Source organism: Molothrus ater, chromosome 2 (assembly GCF_012460135.2).
Source record: "Molothrus ater isolate BHLD 08-10-18 breed brown headed cowbird chromosome 2, BPBGC_Mater_1.1, whole genome shotgun sequence".
Lineage (NCBI taxonomy): Eukaryota > Metazoa > Chordata > Aves > Passeriformes > Icteridae > Molothrus > Molothrus ater.
The window spans coordinates 115,581,741-115,601,209 of record NC_050479.2 but is presented as its reverse complement, the minus strand read 5'-3'; the positions used below and the strand labels follow the sequence as shown (position 1 = coordinate 115,601,209).

At 54.4% G+C, this 19,469-nt stretch overlaps 3 protein-coding genes across 4 annotated transcripts in view; 1 reads left to right on the top strand and 2 right to left on the bottom strand.

The window, feature by feature from the left end:
* Nucleotides 1-1,477, bottom strand: part of TIAM1 (TIAM Rac1 associated GEF 1) — a 151,930-nt gene extending 150,453 nt beyond the window's left edge. The window contains exon 1 of the mRNA XM_036404191.2: nt 1,408-1,477. The gene's annotated coding sequence lies outside the window, so the exon portion shown is untranslated. The remainder of the gene's footprint in view (nt 1-1,407) is intronic.
* Nucleotides 1,478-11,042: 9,565 nt separating this feature from the next.
* On the top strand, nt 11,043-14,242 carry SOD1 (superoxide dismutase 1). Its single transcript, XM_036404268.2, has 5 exons — nt 11,043-11,141; nt 11,559-11,652; nt 12,044-12,113; nt 13,399-13,513; nt 13,792-14,242. Exons 1-5 carry the CDS (start codon nt 11,067-11,069, stop codon nt 13,900-13,902), a joined length of 465 nt encoding a protein of 154 aa, XP_036260161.1. The 5' UTR covers nt 11,043-11,066; the 3' UTR covers nt 13,903-14,242.
* A 1,831-nt stretch (nt 14,243-16,073) lies between these two features.
* Nucleotides 16,074-19,469, bottom strand: part of SCAF4 (SR-related CTD associated factor 4) — a 29,285-nt gene continuing 25,889 nt past the window's right edge. For both annotated transcript variants that reach the window (XM_036404251.2, XM_036404252.2), the window contains one exon: nt 16,074-17,220. In XM_036404251.2, the coding sequence (XP_036260144.1) occupies nt 16,397-17,220 (824 nt within the window). In that variant the 3' untranslated portion in view covers nt 16,074-16,396. The remainder of the gene's footprint in view (nt 17,221-19,469) is intronic.

The following is a 19,469-nucleotide window of genomic DNA, read 5'->3' as shown; positions in this document are numbered from 1 at the left end:
CCCCCAAACCGGTGCAGAAGGGCAAAAGCTGGGAGGGAGCCACACTGGCCAAGGTCACTGACACGCTCAGGATCCCAGGGGACTGTCCCATCCCCGGGAAGCAGCAAGGACAGCAGCTCTGTGCAATCCCACAGCAGCCCCCTGCCTGCCCAGGGACTGCACGGGGACAGCAGTGGGGACACAGCAGAGCAGCTCCAGGAGCTGCCAAGCCAGCAAGGGCGGCAGGAAGGTGCTTCCCGTGGCACTGGGCCCTTACAGCACAGGTGAGGGAAGCCTCGTCTGCCCTTGCTCAATAATTTACATCACGGCGCTGAAGTGCCATTGAAAACGACAGGAGCATTTTAATAACACGGGAAGGGGGAAAGATGCTCTAAGCACAGCATCTACTAATCACTCCATAGAGCTCAGCCTCCCCTGACTTATTCCAATACATTTTTTTAATCAGAATTTCAAATTATTAAAAACTCCCGAGCGCTACCCACTCCGTAGCCCTGGTCAGTTTCTGCTAGCCCAGTCCTCGGGATCCAGGGGGCACGAAGGGCAATTGACAACAGAGGAACAACAGAGGAACAAGAGAGGAACAACGTGTCACTTTCTGCCTTTCTGTCACTTTCTGCCTTTCTGTCACTTTCTGCCTTTCTGTCACTTTCAGCGCTTCCCAGGCCAGCGTGGTAGGGCTGGGAACACGCACTGCCTCCTGCCACCCCATCAGCACCGCGCTGGTGCCAGCGCTCCCCAGGGCTGCGAGCATCCCCCGGGACCCCCAAATCCTGCAGGGCAGCGCTTCCCCGGGACCCCCGGCCTGCGAGCATCCCCCAGGACCCCCAAATCCTGCAGGGCAGCGCTTCCCCGGGACCCTCGGCCTGCGAGCATCCTCGGGACCCCCAAATCCTGCAGGGCAGCGCTTCCCCGGGACCCCCGGCCTGCGAGCATCCCCCAGGACCCCCAAATCCAGCAGGGCAGCGCTTCCCCGGGACCCCCGGCCTGCGAGCATCCCCCAGGACCCCCAAATCCTGCGGGGCAGCGCTTCCCTGGATCCCGGCCTGCGAGCATCCCCGGGACCCGCAGGACCCCCGGCCTGCGAGCATCCCCCACCGGGAGCCGCAGCTCCGGGCCGTGCCTGCCTCCGGTGACCGGGCGGCCGGGGCGGGCGCCTCCCGTGCCCCGCCGCGCTCACCTGTGCGCGCCCCGGGCCGCTCTGCCGCGGTTACCGGCGGGGCAGGCACCGGGCTCGGCCCGGCGGGGGCATTTCCAGCGCAGCCCCGGCGCTCCCGGAGGCTGCGGCAGGGCGGGCTCGGGACCCGCCGCACGCCCCCCGCGCCGAGCGGAGCGCAGCGGGGATGGGGCCGCCCGCGGTGCCGCGGGGCGCTCCGGCGAGCGCGGCGATGCGACCGGACGCGCACTCACCTGCACGTTGCCGGGCGGTCGGTCGGTGGGTCGGTCGGTCGGTGGTGGGGTGGTGGGCGATGGGCGGCAGGCGGGGCCGGCGGGGGCCGGCGGGGGTCGCTGGCCGGGGGGTTGCCGCCCGCCCCGGGAGCCGCTCCCGGTGCCCGCCGGGCGCCCGCGGCTCAGCGCGCGCCGCCGCCGCTGCCGCCTTGAGCCCTCCGCCCGCCGCGGGCGGCGCCGCCCATTGGCCGCTCCGCCCGTCAATCCGGGCCGCGCCGGCCAATGGGAGGCGGCGGCGGGGCCTTTGGAGTCGGGGAGCCCCGTGCGTGACAATGGGCGCGCGCGGCCGCGGGAGGGGCGGGGCGGAGCGGCGCGGGAGCGCGGCGCGCGCCGGGGCTCGACCAATCACAGCGCCGTGCGCGCGGGGCGCGCGCGCGCGCGCCCCTCAGAGCCCCCTCAGAGCCCCGCGGCCCCGGCAGCGACAGCACCGCAGCGCTGCCCCACCGCACCAGGAACAAACCAAACCCTCCCGCACCGTCCGGGTGAATAAAACCTTCTCACAAGGGGCTTCTGAGCTCCAGGCCTTGCTTTATTGTTGGCCAGGCGATGCGCGGTCGGGTGTACAGAAGAATTGCAGCCTCCGCGCAGACATGGGTACAGAACTTGTTCACCTATTCGTATGTTTCATCCAATAAAGGCATTTCTAACTGACACAGGTCTCTTTCGTTAATTAGTATTCTATCCCACTGGTTATTGATTGCTCATGTCATGTTAATTAGTCCATATTTTTAGTCGTCTTATTATCTACTTCCTCCAGCAGGGCTTTTCTAACACATTGCTGACTCTGGTTTTAGTCTCTTCTTTACCTTCTGCTTTCTGCAAAGTGTCCCTGTGGTCTGTAAATTCTGTGTTCCAGGTGTCCGATCCATCTTCCTCTCCCAGGCTTTGGTCACTGGAGCACATCAGAGTTAGTTTATAAACAAGTTCAAATTTCAGTCATTCTGCCCAGCTTTAGTGCTGCCACTAAAGCAGTTTATGACAACTTTGCTACATGCTGGCTAAGATATATCTAAGAATAATACATGATAATTAACAGACATATTGGTTATGATGAATTAAAACAATTAATGTGAAAGTTAATTAAAGCCATTAACTAAAATGATAAAGCTCTATAGTTTCTGGCAATGCAGTGGGGAACTGCTTGATGCACCCTCTCCTCCCTGGCTCCTGGACCCTTTAAAACCCCCAGGACCAGGGCTGAGCTTTCCCCATCTCTGCCTCTGTCCCAAAATGTGAAATGTGCCAAAATTCCCTTAAATATGATCTTTGTACACTTTCCAGCCTAATCTAATCAGCAAGAAAGGAGATGTAACCCCAGAAACAGAGAGCAGCCAGCAAGCTCTAGGTGATACCCAGGTGTTAGAAAAACAAATTACCTGCTCAGGTGTAGGGCTGGACGTGTTTCTGTGGTGTCAGACACAGGAGGGGTGAGCAGAGGACGGTGGGCACGAGGAATGCTGCACATTTTGTAATGCACTAATAAATAAACATGAGCTATGTCTGAACTGACAGTGGTTTTCAGCACAAAAAGCTGGGAGCACCTCCCCGACACCTCTGAAAGTCAGAGTGGGGAAATCCAAACCAACCCATTGTCCATCTAATAAAGAATATTTATTTTCTAATGCTGTGTATTTGTTCTGCCTTTAAAAACCAAACACAAAATCTCAGATATCATTGATCACGTGTTGCTTGCAAATCAAGTCCAAACATTAAATGTCAGTTTTCTTCATCAAGCTACTGAGTAATTAATGGCAGGTTTTAAATGGCATTACCACACCAAGCACTTCAGGCAGAGCATTTAATCAGCAAGAATAAACACACATACCTGATCCCAGGTGTGCAGGGAATGCAGCAGGGGTGAAACACCCTCACCTAGGGAAATCCCGAGTTTAGGAATGACTGAGCTGCACAAAGGAGAGCTGTGTCTGACAGGGGCACACAGGAGTAGCTCACTCAGAAAGAAACAATTCGGTAACTCAATAAACACAGTCAAGCTTAACTGGGAATAATCTGTGGGGAGGAGGAAAGCTCAGAAGCAAAGCTCTGTCTCTACTGCAGACATTCCACTTGTCAGATTTTGTAAGTAAAGCCTTTTCTCTCTTTGCAATTTCTCCTCCACACAAAAGAATGCTCCTGAGGGACAGGAACCACACAGGACATTGCAAGTGGGAAGGTGGGAAAAGGGTTAAAAAACAAATTGAGGAAACTGTTCTTTCAAAAATAGTGGTGGACTGTGACCAGTACAAACCAGGCCATCCAAGCTGGTTTGAATTAGGCCTTGTTCTGTGCTGGTGGAACACTTACCTTCCTTTCAGATTTCCCTGTAGCCCACAGATGTTCTCCACAATCCAGAAGCTGTTGCTTTATTTTTACCTTTGAAAACAGGAACAGCAAGGCAATAATGAAGGTTTCTGGATTTTAAAGTGACTCAGGTTGGTTGCCAGCTCCACACACAGAAATAAGTAATCCTGCTTAGTTTGTATTTTAGTGAGAGGACAGTCTGCTCCCCTGAGTGCAAAATACCCATTAGCCCTCACAGTGCCTTGCAGGAGCTCTGCCAGGCTTCAGAAATCACACAAATTCCTGCCCAGGTGTTTTTCAGCTGCTATTTCTGTCAGGCCAGCAGTGGGACCACATCCTGTAGGATGATGGAAAAGAGGGAGAAGCATTTGATGAGTTGTTGCCCAGCCCAGCCTCTCTTTTGAGAGAGGCTGCTCTCGGTGTTCCCCGCACTGCAGGGCTCTGTGAAATCAGAGTTCCTGGGTAAGGGCAGAGCCAGGGCTTTCCCAGGGCTGCTGCTGCTCATCCCAAGCACAGGCAGGCAGCAGCCTTGCCCTCCAATCCTGTTTGTTGTCAGCTGATTCGATTAAAGCCCTGCCTTCAGTGCTGATTTCTGAGAATCCCAAAATGGTTCCAGTTGGGAGGGGCCTTAAATCCCATCCCATTCCACCCCAGCCATGGCAGGGACACCTCCCACTGTCCCAGGCTGCTCCAAGCCCTGTCCAGCCTGGCTTTGAACATTCCAGGGATCCAGGGGCAGCCACAGCTGCTCTGGGCACGCTCCCAGGGCACAATTCCTGCCCAATATCCCACCCCTGCCTGCCCTCTGGCAGTGGGAGGTTCACTCTGTCCCAGCCTGGGTTTGTCCCTGGCATTGCAGCCCCTGCCCTTGGCTGCAGTGACCATCCCAGGGTGTCACGGGGCCACCCCTGCAGCCCCTCCAGGTCCCTCTGGATGTCCCATCCCGTCCCTCTGGTGTGTGACAGCAGCACAGAGCTCGGTGCCATCAGCCCCGCTGTCCTTGTCACCAGCAGAGACATCAAACAGCTCTGCCAGAGGACAACAGTGGGGCCAATGATCCCCAGGGACTTTTCCAGCCCAAACAATTCCATGATTCTGTGCCCATGGCACATACAGAAGCACACAGCTGCTTGTGAAAGGCACAGGAGAGAGCACCTGGCTACATCAGTAGCCCAGAGCTTTTCCTCCTCAAATATTAATGTTTTCCTGATTACCTGCTGCTGATGGAAGGTGGCTGAGCCCGTGTACTCCTCTGAATAATTCATTTAAAATATTAAAGCCAAGCAGAAGTGACCTTTCACTCAACTGTGGGTCATAGCATGGTCTGTCCAACGCCACCCTTGCCCCGTGAGGGAAGCACTGGGAAGCATTCCCAGCATCCCAGTGCTTTGGAGGGAGCAGTGTGGAGAGCAAAACCAGCACCAGAGGTGCCAGAGAGCACCTTCTCCCACGTGTGTGTCCGTGTGGAGTGGGGAAGGAAGGCAGGAATTGCAGGGAGGAGTGGGAAGCAGGGCAGTGAGCTGCCCCTCCATTTATCTGTATTTTTGAGCCACACTCTGCAGCATTGCTTCTGCAGGGCCTGTGGGCAATGGGCTCACTGCCTTGCCTCCAAATAAACTAATTAATCCAACAGGGCAGACCTGGGCTGTTGGTACTCCTGCTACCTGTGGTGCCACTCACTTCCAAATCCTTTCTCCCCAGGCAGATTGGTTTCATGTTCACGGGAGGGGTTTTCCTGTCCTTACAGCCCTTGTTTTTATCACGGTCTGTGCAAGATGCCATGTAAAGATCTGCTCTGTGTCCCCAGAGGAATTAGAGCAATCATTTCTAGCCATGTGAAAGCTTTTGGATCTTTTTCCAGACTAGTTGTTTTCAACCCTTGCAAGGCAGATTCTGTCCTCCACAAAACGATGAGCTATCCTCCACAGCTCCTGTGGAACATGGAAGGAGGTCTTTTCCTTTTCCTTTTCCTTTTCCTTTTCCTTTTCCTTTCCCTTTCCTTTCCCTTTTCCTTTCCCTTCCCTTCCCACAGTTTATGTTGTCACACAATCCAAGATGCATCAAGGTACCAAATTTACAAAGCTAGAAGGAAAAGAACTTTTTTGTGGAGCTGATCAGCCTACATCATTCCTTCCCTTTGCTTCCTTAGACTGCTCACTAATAAAAATATTTTTTGTTGTTTTTTTGGGGGGGGGGTTTCTTTGGTTTTTGTGTGGTTTTTTTGGGTTTTTTGGGTTTTGTTTTGTTTTTGCTGGTTTTGCTACTCCCAATTTTACAGTATTTTGCCAAAGAGAAGCACGAGGGAGGGAGAGCCTATCCCCCAAACGTGGAGCACGGGGGCCATCCAGTGGCACTCCCTGACAATTGCCAGCGCTGAAAAACCCCGAACCGCCTGCAGCAAACAACCCCAAATTGTTCATTCACGCTGCCGCTTTTGTCCCCATCAGAGCCCACGCTGAACCTGAAAAAAAAAAATGTAAGGAGCAACAAGCTGGTTCTAGCTTGTGTTGAGCAGGTTTTTCCTTTCCTGCCTCTGTTTTCTGTACAAACTTAGCTCAGTGTCTGAAGCAACACCCAAAGATGTCCATGGCTTGTGGCTCCCCAAAACCCTTGCCAGGGGTGCAGCCAGGGGCAGGAGGGGAGGAAAGGTGCCAGGAGGCTGCAGGGAGGAGGATTTGCCTCTGGAGAGGGAGAGGTGCCTGGCACAGCAGAGCAGGGCTGCACCTGGAGCTGTCAGAGTGATCCTGGCCAGAAAATCCCGGCTCCTCAAAGCCTGGTTTAGCCAGGATCGGAGAGACAGGCTGGGCTTAGGGAATAACCACAGTCAGTGCTGCTCTCCAGCTGCTCCTGCTGCCAGGCTGGGCACTGCCAGGCTGGGCACTGCCAGCCAGGGACTGTCAGCAGCCTTAGACTGCCCCACTGGTCCCACGTGCCCACCTGGATGCCCCAGACTGCCAGGCCTGGATGCGGTTCAGCTTCTGGAGGTGCCAAAGCCTCTTCCAGAGCCTCTTCCAGGGCCCTGCAGGCACACAGAGGTGCGGTGAGCACATTTTGGGGAGGTGCTGCAGCCCCTGGAGCCCGCAGGGATGGTGGGTGCCCGGGGTGCAAAGTCTGCAGGCTGCCTCCTGCAGCCCTTCGGCCCCTTGGCACGGCTGGGGGCTGCAGGGAAACTTCCACACAGATGCAGGGCACATCAGAATTAATGAATAAATGCTCCACGGTGCCGTGGAAGCTGCATGGAAATATGTGGTTGGTGCATTTTCCAGTTGCATTCCTATTTAATAATTGCTTGTATTAAAGCAGCACCTCAAAGCCTCATTTTACTGACAGCTCTACAAACCCAGTGTGGTTCCCAACCATCCAGAGCTCCCAGAGAACAAACCACGTGTTTAAAACTCCAAATGAAACCACATCTTTGTTATTCTGGACACCTGCCTGTTATATTCTGCTTGTCCTTCCTGCTTTCCTGCAGAAACAGGGCAGTTCACCCTGTGGTAGCGTGTTTTCCAATTGCGCAATAATTGGCATTTTCCCCGTGGTTTTGTACTTTGCATCTCGAGGATTACCCAACACGGCTGAGTTAAACCCAAGGCACCTCACCCTCGGGTGTCCTGACACCTGCTGCACCCCTGAACGGTGCATGTGGCAAAAAAATGAGAGTGCAGGGCAGTTTGTGTCTGAAATCAATCCAAAATGAACCCCCTGGATCCTCCCTCTGGCACACACTCGCGTGGGCTGGCATTTGCAAAGTGTTCTGTTCAGTTTAGTAGCCACTGTAAGAACTTTCACAAATAAAAACCTGGCAATAAAATCTAACACCAGGTTTTCCCTTCTCATCACTGTGAATGAAATCCTTATCCAGACAAAGCATGGCAAGGTAGAGGGATTTCTTTGGACTTTGCTGATGTTTATCCAAATTGATATATTTTGAAATACGCATCCCATAAATATATCTCTATGTTTCTACACAGACACGCAGTGTTTTGGTTGCATTCCTTCAGGTGCCTTTCAGTAGCCAAAATAACATTCCTGAGAGTGTAAACATTTTGAGTCTCTCATTTAAAAAAAAAAAAAAAAAAAAAAAAAAAAAAGTTTTTTGTGTCAGATGTGCTTTCTGGACAGTATTCTGTCTTTGGCCAGCTTCAGAAGGGATATTTCCATGCTCTAGCTTAGGAACCATTTTAAACTCCAGCTAAGTTCCAGTTTGCGCTCATCCCTCTGTGCCACGGCAGTAGCTCCAGGATGCCCATTTCCCTCCATCCTGGCTTTCCTGGCTCTGTGGTCCCAGTTCCATCCTGTCAGGCTGCTCCCACAGTGGAAGGCTTTCCAGGCTTTGCTGCTGTGTGGAATCCCTGAAGCGCTCGGTGAATGCGAGCTGGCAAAAGCAGCGGGAATATCACAAATAATTAAATCCCACAGCGGGCAGACCTTGGCAGAGAGGTGCAGAGGGGACAAAGTTCCCGACCAGCATTTACACAACCTCTCCTCTGAGGCTCGTGTTTCAGGCTTGCCCAGCTCGGGGAGCAGCAGAGGGTGGGCGAGCAGCACAAGGATAAGCTCAGCTGAGCCGCGAGTCAATGCGGGTTTTAATCTTGCCTGTTCCACACAAAGGCTCTCCTGCTGACACTGCTTTAATTACCAAGCCCCTGCATGGCAGCAGCACCTCCCCTCGTTCCAACAGCGGGTTTTCCAGCAGTTTGCAGGGAAATAATCATTTCCACAGCGCGTTTCAGCTGGGAATTTCAGCAGCGCCGAGTCAGGGAGTGCCCTCTGCCAGCATCCCCCGGAGGCGGGAGTGGCTTTTTCTTACCCTCTAATCCAGGGGAATCGTTCCTGACACACAGCTTTTGCTCAGGACACGGTGAGATGGACATTCCAGCTCGCTGCTTTTCCCACAGAATCTCCACAGGCAGGAAATAGGATTTGTTTGCACCGCGTGTATAGTTAGCACGGGAAATGCTACTCTGAAAATTCCCTCATTTTTTAACTCGTATAAAATCTCACTGGGGAATTGCTCCCTCGAGGGATTTATGCTTTCTCTAGGCCAGCTTTTCACAGGACCTAAGGGTTGGGATTTTTTGCTACTTTGTCACATTTTGCTGAGAAGTTCATTAACTTTTCTCTGCATAGCTTAGGTGGCTGTTAACCTGCATCACGCAGCAGTTACTTCATTCTTTAAACTAAAAAAGATTGGGAGAGAACCAAGTTGCCCAAACTGCCTTTAAACTGGCAGATTAGGAGAGAACCAAAATGCCTGAAGTGCCTTTAAATTGGCAGATTAGGAGAAAATCAAGATTCTCCTCTTCTCTCCTTTTCTCTCCTCTTCTCTCCTCTTCTCTTCTCTTCTCTTCTCTTCTCTTCTCTTCTCTTCTCTTCTCTTCTCTTCTCTTCTCTTCTCTTCTCTTCTCTTCTCTTCTCTTCTCTTCTCTTCTCTTCTCTCCTCTCCTCTCCTCTCCTCTCCTCTCTCTCTCTCTCTCTCTCTTCTCTCTGATACTCCAAATAACAAAATAATCAAGTCACCATTTGGTGTGGCAGGGTCAAACGATGATTTTTGTGCTGTCAAAATCAGCTGCACTGGGGGGGGGGGGGGGGGGTGGATTTTCTCACCTACTTTAAGAAAGTGCGATTTTTTAAAAAATCTCTTGTTGGCGAGATTTAAGAAAATAAAGGAGTTAGAAAGAATTATGTGGGACAAAACATAACCAAACCTGCCCAACTGGGGCAGCCCAGGATTACTGACGCCATCAGTCTCTGAAATTACCTCTGGTTATTTCACTTCACCTCTGAAGAAACCTGACACATCTGGCTCTCATCCATCTGTTTGTGCCACATTTGTGTGGGAGCACAGAGAAGGGCACATCTTGGAGCTCACTTGCAGGGAGGAAGCAATAAACCTGAAGAAAACATCAGGGCAGCTTTGGAGAGCAGACTCAAAGTAAGAGAAAGCCCTGCAGGGAAGCAAAACAAGACATTATCATTTTTAAAAAGTTTAGAAACCTCTTTAAATCAAGCAAGGGCCACCTGGAGGGCACTGGAGGCTCTCCTCCTCCTGCTGGAGCAGGCTCAGGGTGCTTCTGCTGTCCCCGTTTCCTCACAAGTGACTCCCAGGAGTTTATCTCACCCTTCCGAGATAGGAAGCTCTGGCTAGCTGTCTTCCCAGCATCTTCCCAGGGTTAGGCTACAAATCCCAATGTGTGTGTCTCTCTCTCTCAGACAAACAGCCTCCAGGTATTTATGTGGATCAAGTTTTTTTCACTTGTTTTGGTGCTCTCCAACAAACAAATCTCTGCTGCAGTAATGTCACCTGAGCCTCAGGTGACTCTGGTCTTTGTTGTGTGAGGTGTGAAACAACCACAACCTCTCTGCATCCTTCCCTGGCCTAATGAGGCCCCAAAAAAGTCACTTAAAACTACTTGGGTTTTACATAAATTAATAAAAACCCCGTGGGCAGCAGGAAGGGGGGATTCTGTTCCTGTGCCCAGGTGAGACACAGCAGCAGGAGCTGGAGCTGCTGGAGAGAGCCCAGAGCGGGAATGGCTGCAAAGTGACACAGAGTGGGTTTAAATGGGATATCAGCAAGGGATTGTCCCCTGGGAAGGTGGGACCCCTGGCACAGGGTGTCCACACCAGCCCCAGGTACTCTCCAATCTCTCTGTGATTCTGATTTAGGTTCCGAGCAGCTCTAGTGACAGCAGAGCGGCGGGAGGCGCCCACTGGCGGTGGAAGGTGCACAACGGGGACCGGGATCACCGGGACCGGGATCATCGGGATCGGGATCGGGAACGGGATCGGGATCGGGACCGGGATGACAGCAGTGCTGCTCGGGGACAGCCTCACTCACAGCCGCATTCCAGTTCGGGATGGGAGCGGTGCATCCGCCCGCAGCCCGGCACAGCTGCGGCAGGAGCGGGGACTCCGCGCTGCGGCTCGTCCGCACGGCACGGCACGGCACGGCACGGCGGACCCTCTCCGCTCCTGGTCCCGCTCCCTCTGAATCCTTCCCGATCCTGATCCCGACCCCCATCGCGGTCCCGATCCCGATCCCCGTCCCGATCCCGATCCCCATCCCGTTCCCGTTCCCCGTCTCGGTCCCCATCCTGTTCCCGGTCCCGGTCCCCATTACGCACCTTCCACCGCCAGAGGGCGCCTCCTGCCGCCGCGCGCGCCCCGCCGCTCCCGCCTCCCCGCGCTGCGATTGGCCGAGCAGCGCGCGGCGCGCAGCGCGATTGGCCGCGGCGCCGGCCGCCCGCCCTATATAACGGGAGCGGGGGCGTGGCCAGCCCGCAGTCCGCGGGCGCAGCGGGCGGGGCGGGCACAAGATGGCGGCGGTGCGGGCCGTGTGTGTGATGCGCGGCGAGGGGGCTGTGGAGGGCGTCATCCACTTCGAGCAGCAGGTGAGGGCACGGCCGGGCCGCTGGGACCGCCCCGGCGGGTGCGGAGCCCCCGGGATGCCCCTCTCCAGCCTGCTGGCCGTGGCGGAGGGAGCGGGGCGAGCTCAGCCCGAGGGCGCTGCGGTTCCAAATGGCCGCGGCCTTCGGGAGCTGCGCCCTCCCTTGCGGCCGGCCGGGGAGCGCGGCCGCGGGGTCACTCTGCCAAAGTGCGGGATCTTTCTGGAAGGCCCCGTCAGATAACAGGCACCCCTTGCGCTTAGTGATAAGCAGGGGAAGGAATGCGTTCGAGGGCGTTAAACGAACGCAGACATTCCGGACAGCGTTGCCTTGGGCTCGTGGCAGGGCCTTTCTGTCACCTTGGCTTGACACGGAGCCGTGTAATGGCAAAGTCCTTGTGCTGATAAATGCTCTGCTTTGAAGGGTACTGGACCGGTGAAAGTGACTGGGAAAATCACTGGATTGGCCGATGGAGAGCACGGCTTCCACGTCCACGAGTTCGGGGACAACACCAATGGTAAGGTGTCCCTGCACAGGGGCTGCTCAGGCCTGCAGAGCTGCTCGTGGTGTCGCAGCAGCAGCTTGGGTCTCACGGCTGCAAATCTGTGTGAGGAAATCGTGACCATTGCCGAGGAATTGCTTCCTGGATAATAAATACTCTGAGCGTGTTGAGGCTGGTGGTCAAGAGCTGCCATACCAAGCACTCACCTGAGCGCTTGGATAACTCAGCGTTATGAAATAAGAGAGCTCCTGGCTGAGCCTGGGACTTGGAAGGCTGTGGCAGGTGATTTATCTCCAGGGGATTAGCAGGGCATGGCACGGGAGAGGAGCTGTTTGCTGTGGCTGGGAGCGGTGTGGGAGCAGCAGCTTTATCCTGGGATCCTGCTCTGACGCTGTGCTTGTTCCAGGGTGCACCAGTGCTGGCCCCCACTTCAACCCGGAGCAGAAGAAGCACGGGGGTCCCAGCGATGCCGAGAGGTGAGTCCAGGGCACGGGCACTGCCAGAAAATCCCTGGGCATTCCTGCAGGGTTGCCGAGGTCACTTAGCCGCTCTTTGGTAACTCCAGCAGTTTGTTTCCCTGAGAGTGTGGTGTGAAATACTCTCCTGGGGACGTTTTCTGGTTATCTATGGCTTGGGTGGAGGGAACAGCGAGGGCCTGACGCTTATGCTGGGTATCTGGATTTGAGCGGGATGACACCTGGCTCTTCCCTGGGAGCAGCTCTCACAGCAGTTCCCTTGGGTGGGTGCCAGAGGAAGTGGTGTGGCTGTGCCTGCTGGGTTTGGGGAGCAGGGCTCAGGCAGCCTGGCCTTGCACAGGGATCAGGATGGCCCTTGGAACGCTCCCATCGGTGGCTGGCAAATCCCACCTGAGCCACAGGCCGGGCAGAGCTGGATCCGAGCCAGCTCCTGCATGACACAGCATGAACGTGTGCCGGGGCCCTGGCAGCCGCTGCTCGGGGCTAAAGGTTGGGATTGCACGGACACTGGGGCTTCTGCAGCCTCGGCAGATCCTGCTCCTGGACTGGCTTTGGCCAGGGGATTCCTTAAGAGGGGTGCAAGAAATGGATCTTTTATCAGTGTAAGAAACAACTGAACTGATGCTTCTTGGAAGCTTAAATCAAGGAGATTCCTCAGAGGAGAGCTGTCATTAACCCAGTTCTGTAGGACTTGGTTAAAAACAGTAATTTTTGTAGAAAACTGGTTGTCAGCCCTGGGCTGGCTGAGCTGATCACCTGGCAGGGATGTGTCAGTATTCCAGGTTCTGAATCTGGACAGAGGAGCCTGACACCACAGGATCAGCTGCACTTTGAGGGATTGCTGTGCAGGACACGGCACAGCAGCATGTCAGCAGTCCTGTGACAATTCCACTGCTCCAGGCTCAGCTCTCGAGGGAAGGCTCAGCAGAGATGCAGCTCTGATAGAAGCTGTGTGGGAGAGCAGAGTGCCAAGTGATGGGGCAATGCCAAACTGGAATAATCATCCCTGGCACTGGCTGGGACTGAGCAGTTCCTGCACTGCCTTTGACCTGCTGCCTGACAAACCGCTTCTCGTAATCCTCCTTAAACCAAAAGCCTGTGGAATAGCTGAGCTGTCCTGGACAGCAGAAGCTCTGAGAACAGCAGTGGTGTCCACCAGGTCTGCAGGAAAGGTTGTTCCACTGGATTTGGGAGCCTTTGTTGTGTTGTAACATAAACTCCCAGCCTTGCCTTGGAAGAGCTTTGGGTGCAGGCCACTTTGAGAGATTGCTGTGTGTCCGTGCAGGCACGTGGGAGACCTGGGCAATGTGACTGCCAAGGGAGGCGTGGCCGAGGTGTCCATCCAGGATTCCGTCATCTCCCTCTCGGGACCACACTGCATCATCGGCCGCACCATGGTGGTGAGTGGGGAACCCAGAGCAGGGACAGGGCATTCACAGCCATCCATCCATCCGTCCCTCTGTGCCTTGGTGTGGCACGTCCCTGCCAGCCTCCTGGACATGTCCCTCTCTAACTCTGCTCCTTCCCGCTGTGGGTGCCTGGAGCGCCCTTGGGCAGGTGCAGTGGGAAGTTTCCAGCATGGAGATCAGTTTGGCAGTGTGTAGCTGGTGTGGAGGTGCTGCTGCTGCCAGGAGCAGTGATGGCTGGATTAATGAAGGTCCCTTCAATTGTGCTGCAGGTGCACGAGAGGCGGGATGACCTGGGCAAAGGGGGCAATGACGAGAGCCTGCTGACTGGGAACGCGGGGCCCCGCCTGGCCTGCGGGGTGATTGGGATTGCCAAGTGCTAAGTGTGCTGCCTGCAGTGCTCCTCCTGCTGCTCCTTCCCCTCCTCCTGCAACTTCCAGATGTGTCATCAATCTCCTGCTCCTCTGCATCCCGAGCAGCACTCACACGCTGGAGACTGACCGAGTTTTGTATGATGTACATTCAATTAAAGTGTCCCTGATGGAATGGCTCTGTGGTCTGTGCTCACGCTCCTGCTGCCACCATTCCGTGTCACATCCCTGCTCTGAGGGGAGATGTGAGTAGTGCTCCTGTTCCAGCCCCTGGGTGTGTCAGGGCTTCCTCCTGGGGCAGGGGCAGCATTTGTAGGCTTCAAACTTGTGTAATAAATGTTCTGGGCAGATATACCCGGGTCTGGCTGTCTGTGAACAGGATAAAAAACCCAAAGGCCCAAACCTGCCCCTGCTGGGAAAGGGGGCCTGGCTTCAGCAGGTGCCATGGTTAAATTCCATCCATCAAGAGGTTCCAGGCAGAATCCCAGGAGTGCCCACTGTGGGCCAGTGCCAGCCTCCATCCTGTTCTGGTGTGTCCTTCTGAAACAGATTTCAGGCTCTCTCTTCATAGAGAAAAGAGTCATGAGGACTTGCACCAACGTTCCTTTCTTCTGCACTCAGGATATTGATGGAGGGAGCAGGCTGCAGTCCCAGGTAACCCCACTCCACTGAGGCACAGCACTAAGGGAGCTGAGTAGTAGAGCAGAATACTGTAAAAAGACTTTGAACTTACGTTCCCTGTTGCTGCCAGAGCACTGTGTGAGTCTTCACCTCTCTGTGCCTCCTCCAGAGGGCTGCTGCTGCTGCTGCTGCTGCTGTGAGGGTTATGCACAGGCACTGCTGCAGAAGGTGTAAAGAGTTGTTCCACAGTTTTCCAGGTTCTGCTTTCAGATCCCTACTGAGGCAGAGAACAGGGGTGGGATTTGCATGAACACAGCAGCCTTGTGTCTCTCATTGTCTCCAGCTCTTTAAGGAGGTGTTCTCAGTGAAACAAACCTTCCTTCCTTACGGAGCTGGGGCAGCTTTTCCCAAGGCTCAGACCTCGATTTGTGGGACAAGGGAATGTCCCGTGGGCCCAGCAGGAAACAACCAGTGAGGGAGGACACGAGTTTTAACACATGGAAGTTGAGGTCACTACAATCTGTAAACAGGTTCTTTTCTCTCTTTATTCTGCTATTGCAAGAACATAAAAATAGATGTCCTCTCCCCAGTCCAGAGCTCCACAGTGGCTCTCCCAACCCTCTCCCTTCCCAGAGACAATTCCCTCTGCCCTTTTTTACAGCAGGCCAGCTGTAAAAAAGGACTGATGTAAGGAAGCAGCTGCCCTTCCCTTGGGGCAAAATCCCCAGCTTTTAAGGTAGAACACACCTATAGCAAGGAGAAAAAAACCATTGAATATGCACAGGATTCATACACTGGTGCTGCTGGGGTTATGGGAGCTCTGAGCCACGTGGGGTGGGCAGAACTTCCCAAAGCATCCCTGCCCCAGGGATCAGCCACAGAGAAACTGCACCTGCCCTTGGCACAGCTGACAGGACATGGAAGGGCTCTGGAGAGGAGGTGCCACAACACCCAGGAACACCCTCTGTCACCAGCCCAGGGGGGCACAACCTACCTCTGGCAGGGCGAGGAGGAGCAGCCCCGTGTCCATGGAGGAAGGGCCAAGTCCTTGTCCAGCCCTGCCTGGAGAGCCAGGCTGGAATCCTGGTGCCTCCGAGGTCTCACTCCCAACAAGTACAAAAGCTGCAGAGCAGGCACACACTGTGTAACCTCAGAGCAGATGGTCGGTGCCTGAAGGGGTCACTTAAAAAAAGGCAAATTAAGAGCAACAGGAACCACAGAACCAATTGAAAGGAGGGAGGGGAAAAAAAAAATAAAGCAAAGAATGGATTGCATTGCAAACACTAAAACAGTTAACTCCGCAATTAACATCTTAAAACTAACTTTTACCCGGGGTGGTCAAGTAGCTCATTAAAATGCAGCAATCTAAAACTCCAGAGGACTGTTACAAATAAAAATTCACTTCTGTGAATCGCTACACAAACAGATGGATTTCCTTTAACAAACAGAACCAAACCAGTCTAATTTAGACTCCAGTACAGCATTAACAGTTCCAACTTTAGGCTGCTGAACACTCCTTTTCCACTTCAGTGCAGCGTAGGAAGAATAGCACACGTTAAAAGTTTGTTACGAAAATAGAGTTTATTAAAAACACATCCCTATTGTTTTGAGGAGCTTTCACCGTTACCTTTTCTTAAATTAAAAAAAAAATAGAAAGCACTTCTACTTCTGATTCGTAAACTTTTTAAAGTCAAAACTTTAAAAAAGTTACAGCAAAAATGGGTAATATTTTAATCATCTCTTCAGTATTTTATGTTATGTTGTGGCTATTTTAAATAGAAGGGAAGCAATCAAATTGCTCACAGCGCCCCGCCTCGGGGGCGCAGGGGCGGAAGCGGATTTACAGCACTGTACAACCAAAGCTCGGCCCTGCGGGCGGGCAGCCCTAGCGCGGCGCCTCGGCCGCCGAGCCCGTGTCCTTGTCCGCCTGTTCCAGGGATGAGGTAGCCTCGGGCGCTGACTCCGGCGCGGCGTTGGCGCCCGCGGGTTCGGCGTCTCCCGCAGCCAGTTCTGAAACAAGGTCCGCGCCCTCCGTTTTGCCGCCGTGGGACTCGTGGTTTTTGTCGCCCTCCGCTCTGTCTGTCACCTCCGGCTTCTCCTTGCCGCGGCTCTCCTCCTTGTCTCTACGAGACTCCCGATCCCTGGAATCCCTCTCCCTGTCTCGGTGGCCGCTGGAGCGCCTGTTCCTGTCCTCCGAGTCCCTGTGCCGGTCGCGCTCGGGGCTGCGGCGTCCCCAGTCTCGCCTGTCGCGCCCGCCCGGCCGCTCGTGCTCCCGCTCGTCGCGGCCGCCGTAGCGCTCCCGCTCGCTGTCCGCCCGGTTCCCGAAGGATCTCCTCCCGAACCGCTCCTGCTCTCTGCTGCCCGTGAACTGCCTGTCGTTCCTGAACTGCCGCCCGTCCCTGTTCTCCTCGCTGCCGCCCTGGCCGCCCGCGGGCCGCACGAAGTGGCCGGGCGGAGGGAAGGGCGCTTTCATTCCGTGCGGGGGAGGCATGCCGAAGCCGCCGGGGCCCGGCGGGGGCCCCCGGTGCATCATGTGCGGCGGCATGTGGCGCGGCGGCAGCATGGGGAAGCGCGGCAGCGGCGGCGGCGGCGGCATCCCCGGCGGGCGCTGCAGCGGGATCAGCCCGGGCCGGGCGCCCAGCAGCCCCGTGGACGGAGTCTGCAGCCCCACCACGGGCGCGGGCGGCGGCGGCGCCACGCCCTGGGTGCCTGCAAGGAACACAAGGGACAGTCAGAGCCGGCACCAGGCACGCAGAGCGTTTCCCGAACCTCAAACCCGACCATCTCGGCTTATCCCGGGAAAGGAGCGCCCTACAACCTGGAGCGAAGCTTCCTGGCCTCTGCACGCTGCTGGCAGAAAGGACTGTGCCCAGGGCGGCAACTAACCCCTGATCCCAGAGGCTTCCCTGGGAGAGCCTTGCCCTGGTGCAGCCACAGCTCCCCCTGATCCCAGAGGCTTCCCTGGGAGAGCCTTGCCCTGGTGCAGCCACAGCTCCCCCTGATCCCAGAGGCTTCCCTGGGAGAGCCTTGCCCTGGTGCAGCCACAGCTCCCCCTGAGCCCCAGCTCAGCCTCCTGCTTCCCCAACTGACTGCAGCCAAAGCCCCTTCCTGGTGAAGACACCTCACCCCCTCCAGTGGGATTCAAACATTTCCCTCTGCCACAAACAGCAGCTGAACACCCCACAGCTGCACAGCACCAGAAACAGGCAGAGAGGAAGCTGGAATACAGCTGGAGCACAGCTCTCTTTGCCATTTCACAGAAAAGGGACACAACAAAGATTCACTTCAGTAGAATAAACCTTGCAATGTAAACTAAAAGGAAATGCAACATTAGAATAAACCTTGCAATGTAAACTAAAAGGAAATTCAACAGGTCATTCCTTGCTTCTTTTTTTTTGTAATAGTGTTTCATCCTTTATAGCACATATCCAGCACCAACTATTTTCCAGTTTTATTCCTATGCTCTTCATAGGAGGGAAAAAACTCCTTCTCCAAAAATACTGTCAGCCAAAGCTCAGGCCACAGCTCCTGGACACCAACACAAGGAGCTGGAAAGAAGGATTCTGAGAAGAATCCTGAGCTCCAGCTGAGGCCTTCCCACCACCCCAGGGCAGGTGCCTCCTCAGTGTGAACCAGGAACACTGTCTGGTGTTCCCAGAGCCCTCACACTGCTCCCATCTGCTCCTGCTCACCAGCACCTCCTGCCCTAGGAACACAGCCCCTGCCTGGCCAAAACCAGGATGAAACACTGTGGGAATTGGTGCTGGAATTTGTGATGTCAGCACTGAAAACTGCACTTGGGTGCAGCTCCCCTTCAGCTGCAATGGCGTTCATCCCTCCCCTGTCCAGCTTTGGCACCTGTCCCCAGACAGAGCTGAGCCTGCTGTGCTGCCCTCTCACCACACCCCTGACTTTTAGGGATGTCTCTCACAGAAACCTTTTCACCTGAGTGCTCTTTAAATTCATATTGGAAGGAAGTTGGATTTTGCCAGTGAGAAGACTCGTGTGACATTTCCCAGTCCATGATATCCTCTCCCCTTCCCCTCCAAGCAGTCAGACACAGCTCCCACTCTTGGGAGAGAAATGGTCCAGTGCCAAGAGCAATTTTTTCTGCATTTTTTCCTTCCTCTAAAATGTAAAGCCTTCTCCCCTCCTGGTCAATAACCAGGTCTGCAATCACCCAGTTTAAACTCCTCCTGTGACAGAACTACAGATCTGACAAGACGAGACTCATAGCTAATGATGTCTCCCAGGAATTCTGAGATTTGGGGATATTCTTGTTGGTAAAAACATCTTTTAATCTCCCCCAGAAGATTAAAACAAGGCAGAATAGAATAACTGAGAACTAAAGAGCTGAAGTTAAGCCTGTGCTTCTGCTTAGAAGCAGCAGAGCAGATGTGGGTTACCAGAGCATGAACATGAGGTGAGGGAGGGAGTTACACATTTAAGAAGTCATTAAATTTCTCAACCTTATTTCTACACAAACTGCAGCACTGAAGCAACATAATTGTACCTGGAACTCTTTCATTCTGAACTGCATTGGCTGGAGAGCTGCACACTTTTATTTAATTTATTTAAGTACCATCCCTCTTCAGTGCTGAGGCTAAAGCAACTGTAGAACTACTGGAGTTTCCTCACTCTCCTGACAAATCAGGCACTGACTAAAAACCTGAAGAGCAGTCCAGAAACACATCCCAGTTTACTGAAAATGCTCATGGAAATTCATGCTACAAACACACACACCTGGGGCAAGTTAAGGTCCTCTTTTGTTTTAGGAAGTACCTGACATTCAAGCAGCTTCCTAAGCTGGGTATGAACTCCCTGAGCTCTGAGATAAACCCTGAGGTGATTTCCTGACCCAGCCTGTCCTGCTGGAGCCAGTTCCCTCACACCTGACACCTGCTCCTCTGTCCCAATGTGCAAAGCCACACCTTGCCTTCACAACAGATTTTATTGGT